We start from the raw sequence: 5,372 nt of genomic DNA, 5'->3' as shown, positions 1-5,372 counted from the left end.
CCTTCAGTGATTTGCTAGGACTCGTGGAACTTGGAAAAGCTGTGATGCTCACATTTTTTATGATTTATTGCAGTGAGAGGATACAGATTAAAATCTGCAAGGACAAAAGTTGCCTGGGGCAGGGTCCAGAAGACACCAGATATGGGCTTCCAATTGTCCCCTCTGTGGAATCCCATGGACGCCCTTAATTCAGCAATGATGTGTGACAGTATGTATGCCAGCTGAGGAAGCTCACCTTAGCCTTGGTGTCCAGGATTTTTATTGGGGGGTCTGTCTTGTAGGCAAGGAGAGCTTCAGCCCCCACAGAAGTCAAGTGAATACAGTTTTGTCCAAGGCCCCAGGTGAACAAAAACAGGCATTCACCATAAATTACACTGTCAGCATAGACAACCTGGCATGGCACAGGGCCCTAGGTTACAAAGACACTTTTATCAGGGAGAATATTCCAAGGACTCAGATGTTATTTCCTGGGAGCTGGTCAAGGACAAGTTCTTTCTCTGGAATATTTAGGCTTCGAGTACCCCTAGCCCTTCCAGTTAACCCTTTACTTCATACACCCATGGCTGGTAATAGAGGAAGCAGCTTCCCATAGGGATGAGTAGCAGCATCTTGTAGTCCCAACTCTTGACTCCTGAAACCAGTTGGCTCAAACACCCATGCTGACCTCAGGAAGCTCTGTGTCTCCTTACTACACAGGCAGGCCCAATGAACCAGGTGGGACATTAAATGAGACCTTAATAAAACTGGGGGAAAACCCAAGTAAATAGAGAGTAACATAATTCCAGACCTCATGGATATAACTTAACTCTATAATCCTTTTGTCGAGGGAACATAATATTAGCTTTTTCTAAATCAAATTAAACTTCACTTGAGCACCTACCTCTCTCAAGGGGGAAGGGACATTCCAACACAGGTATGTTTGGGGATGCCTCCTCCTCCATTCTTTAGGATCCCAAGAGAACCCTTGGGCTATGTAAATGGGAGAATGTGGAAGAAGGGATGGAAGAATTCTTTAACTTATTTGCAGTCACCATGGAAACCTTTATGCCAGTGACTGGAAAAGTCCATGTAAAGGCAAGAAGCTTATAGAACATCCTCCTCCACATTTGACTCTTGGGAGCTTTGCCTGGGATCCCAGTCTCAAACCAGAATTTCTGCCTCAAGCCCATGGTCTGTGTCTGTAGAAATCTCCTTGTGGAAGCAGGATGTATTGGTTTGCTAGGGCTGTGATGGCAAAGCATCACAGCCTGGTGGCTTAAGCAATAGGAATTTATTTTCTCATAGTTTTGGACACAAATCTTTGACTTGATTCCATTCACAGAACCTCAGAAAACATCTAAATGAGTTTGCAAGGCAATGTTTCCCAATTAGGCACACATCCCATCACCTTGAGGATGTCTATTAAACACATGAGATTTGATTTATTTTTCAAGAAATCCAAACCATCACTGAAGGTTACTAAGGGTTTAGCAGGTTCTATTCATATCAAGTTAAAATGATTAGTTACAAAATGAAAAAAAGGAATCCACAAGGGAACCTGAAGAAAAATAGAGGGCAGGGAAGAATCAAGGAAAGTCTTGCTTGAAAACATGTAAAATTAGGAAAAATAAAAAATATTGCATGAAGGAAACTAAGATTTGTGGTCTTCAATATTGTGTGCCCAGGTACTCAGGAGAGTCCTACAATCGTCCTGATGCTGAGAGGCACCACCTTCCTGAGGAGTGCAGTCAGGGACCCCATAATGTCCCTGTTCCTCAAGCTGTAGATGAAGGGGTTCAGCATGGGGGTGACAATAGTGTACATCACTGAGACCACCAGACTTGTCCTGGAAGATGAAGTCACTGCAGAACTGAGGTAGACCCCAAGGCCTGTGCCATAGAACAAGGAGACCACTGAGAGATGAGACCCACAGGTGGAAAAGGCTTTGTACTTACCCCTGGTTGATGAAATTCTCAGGATGGAAGAGAAAATCTGAGAATATGAAAAGAGGATTCCAGAGAGAGGAAAAAGACCTAGGATGATAGTCACAAAATACACCACTATGTTATTGATGAGGGTGTCAGAACAGGCAAGCTTCAGGACTTCAGGAAGATCACAGAAAAAGTGTGGGATTTCCGTGTTTTTGCAGAAGGACAGACCCAAAAGTGTCAAGGTCTCGAGCAGGGAGCCCATGACACTGATGCACCAGGACCCTAGGGCCAACAGCCCACAGAGCCTGGGGTTCATGATGACTGAGTAGTGCAGGGGGTGACAGATGGCCACAAAGCGGTCATAGGCCATTACAGTCAGGAGTAAATTGTCCAGACATCCAAATACAATGAAAAAAAAAATCTGGCCGAGGCATCCTTCATATGTTATGGTTTTGTTCAGAGTCTGGATGTTCAGCAACATCTTGGGGATGGTGGTGGAGGTGAAACAGATGTCAGCAAAGGACAAGTTGGAGAGGAAGAAGTACATGGGTGTGTGGAGGTGAGAGTCTGAGCAGATGGCCAGGAAGATGAGCAGGTTCCCAGTGATTGTGACCAAGAATATGGACAGGAACAGCCCAAAGAAGAAAGACTGCAGGTCCAGTTCCTCTGAGAATCCCAGGAGGAGAAAATTCCCAACTCCTGTTTGGTTTCCTCTTTCCATGGGGCTACTGGGTTTGCCCAGAAGGAGGAAAAAAGCAGCACAAGATTGACTCCAAATATGCATTCCCCCAAATGATAGAAATTTCCTTAATCCAAACTCAGGGGATTCATGAAGTCATTCATTTTGATTAATGATTGGCCTTCATTGCTGAAAATTGTGGTTACCATTGTTACCTGGAAAAATTTTCTCTAAGATCAGTGGTTCTCAAATTGTGGTCCCTGACCAACATCATCAGCATCACCTGGGAACGTGTTGGAAATGCACATTTTTCAGGCCCACCTGACCTAATGAATCAGACAGGCCCTCCTGGGGCCTCTGGTGTACACCAGGTTTGAGGAGCCCTGCTCTAGTACTTGTCTTCATCCCTAAGCAGTCATCCTTGATGCCTGCTCTTATGCTTTCTGCTCAGTGCTTGTGGGAATGGAGAATTCCCAAATGCCAGGCAAATCTTCTAATGGTTGCCAGGCTCTTTCATTGTACCGCCTTTCTGTAATTTCTTTATCTTAGATCCTCTGGACCTTGGGTGTTCCTTCTGCTAAAAAAAATTACCAATATTATTATTTTTAATCATCATTTATATTTCATTTATAGTATCAATATCCCTATATAAATTCAACAAAAATACAATGTATAAATATAGTGTCCTAGAGTTGCTCATTTACTTATTTATATATTTTTATAAAAATTGTTTTCTAAATTCCAGTATAGTTAGATTAGTTTCAGTAAATTCCAGTACAAGGTTAGATTAGTTTCAGGTGTACAATATAGTGATTCAACAATTCTATATGTGTCTCAGTTCTCATCATGATAAGTGTACTCCATAGTCTCCTTCACCTATTTCACCCAACCCTCACCCACAAACCACCAGTTTGTTCTCTGTAGTTAAGAGTTTTTTTTTTTTTGTGTGTGTGTGTGTGTGTTTGGGTGTGTGTGTGTGCATGTAGTTTTTATTTAAAATCAAGTTAGTTCACATACAGTGTAACGTTAGTTCCACGTTGTAGAATTTAGTGGTTCAACAGTTCCATACAACACCCAGTGCTCATCACAAGTGCTCTCCCTCCTTCCCATCACCTGTTTCAACCACACCCCCTCCCACCTCCCCTCTGCAATCTGTTTGTTCTCTAGAGTTGAGGGTCTATTTCTTGGTTCCTCTCTCTTTTTCTTTCCTATGATCGCTTATATTGTTTCTTAAATTCATATTTGAGTGAAATCATACATTTGTCTTTTTCTGACTGACTGATTTCACTTAGTATGATATCCTCTAGATCCATCCATGTTTTGCAAGTGGCAAGATTATATTCTTTATTTATGGCTGAGCAATATTCCATTATATACGTATACCACATTTTCTTTATCCATTCATCTGTTGATTTTAGTGTCCTAGACTTTCTAAATACTGAGTTTGTCTTCACATAAGTTCATCTTTTATTCCTAGCCTTATCAAAGTATAGTTGATTATGAAAAATTGCACATATCTGATACATACATGTTGATAAGTTTGTACATATGCATTCACCTGTGGTATCATGACTACAGTCAAGGTAACAAACACATCTGTCACCTCCCAAAGTTTCCTTGTATTATTCTGAGCAGTTTTGTGTGTGTGTGCATGTGTGTGTGTGTGTGTGTGTGTGTTAAAAATACTCACAATTTATCCTCCTAACATATTTTATTTTATTTTATTTTTTTTCTCCTAACATATTTTAAAGTGTCCTATCCTATATTATTAACTATACCTAGTATGTTATACACCAGATATCTATACATTATTCAACCTGCACAACAGAAACTTTATACCCATTGAGCAAAAATTCCTTATTTCCTCTCCTCCCAGCCATTGACAACCAACATTCTATTCTCTGCTTTTGTGAGTTTAATGATTTTAGATACTTTATGTAAATGGAATCATGCAGTACTTGTACTTCTGTGTCTGCCTTATTTCACTTAGCGTAATGTCCTGCAGGTTCATTCATGGTGCCACAGATGGCAGGATTTCTACACAGTATTTTAATGTATTTTAGGCTTAATGTCATTAATAATGATATTTTCCCAAATTATATCTCCAATACTGCTATTACATTAGGAAAGCTTTTGATTTTTTTGGTATTTATGAAGTATGCGCATTTTTTGGATTTCATTAATAATTAAAAAAATTAAAAAAAATTTTTTTACTTATTTATTTGACACAGAAAGAGAGATCACAAGTAGGCCGAGAGACAGACAGAGAGAGAGGGGAAAGCAGGCTCCCCGCGGAGCAAAGAGCTGATGTGGGGCTCAATCCCAGGACCCTGAAACCATGGCCAGAGCCGAAGGCAGAGGCTTAACCCACTGAGCCACCCAGGTGCCCCGCAATTTCATTAATAATTTTAAATTTTTCTATAATATTTACATATTTTCTCCAAAAAATATTAATTTACAACACCTACTTACCATTAGGTCTTTTTGCCTTGGTATGAAATGCCACAATATTCCTCAAATTTATAGTAAGAGTTGTGCTTCATTTCTTTCCAAAGTATAATCCTGGAGTTTCATAATTTTATTTTTTATTATTTTTTAAAGATTTTACTTATTTATTTGACAGACAGAGATCACAAGTAGGCAGAGAGGCAGGCAGAGAGAGAGGGGGAAGCAGGTTCCCTGCTGAGCAGAGAGCCTGACATGGGGATTGATCCCAGGACCCTGAGATCATGACCTGAGCCAAAGGCAGAGGCTTTAACCCACTGAGCCACCCACGTGCCCCG

The 5,372-nt window shown here is 40.7% G+C and overlaps 1 protein-coding gene across 1 annotated transcript; it reads right to left on the bottom strand.

Moving 5' to 3' along the window:
- Positions 1-1,284: 1,284 nt before the first annotated feature.
- Positions 1,285-3,125, bottom strand: LOC123933234 (olfactory receptor 7C2). Its single transcript, XM_045992307.1, has one exon. It carries the CDS (start codon positions 2,692-2,694, stop codon positions 1,669-1,671), a length of 1,026 nt encoding a protein of 341 aa, XP_045848263.1. The 5' UTR covers positions 2,695-3,125; the 3' UTR covers positions 1,285-1,668.
- Between the last annotated feature and the right edge of the window lie 2,247 nt (positions 3,126-5,372).

The sequence above is a fragment of the Meles meles genome, chromosome 20, assembly GCF_922984935.1.
Source record: "Meles meles chromosome 20, mMelMel3.1 paternal haplotype, whole genome shotgun sequence".
Classification (NCBI taxonomy): domain Eukaryota; kingdom Metazoa; phylum Chordata; class Mammalia; order Carnivora; family Mustelidae; genus Meles; species Meles meles.
The sequence above is the reverse complement of the archived record's forward strand: the minus strand, read 5'-3'. Positions and strand labels throughout refer to the sequence as shown.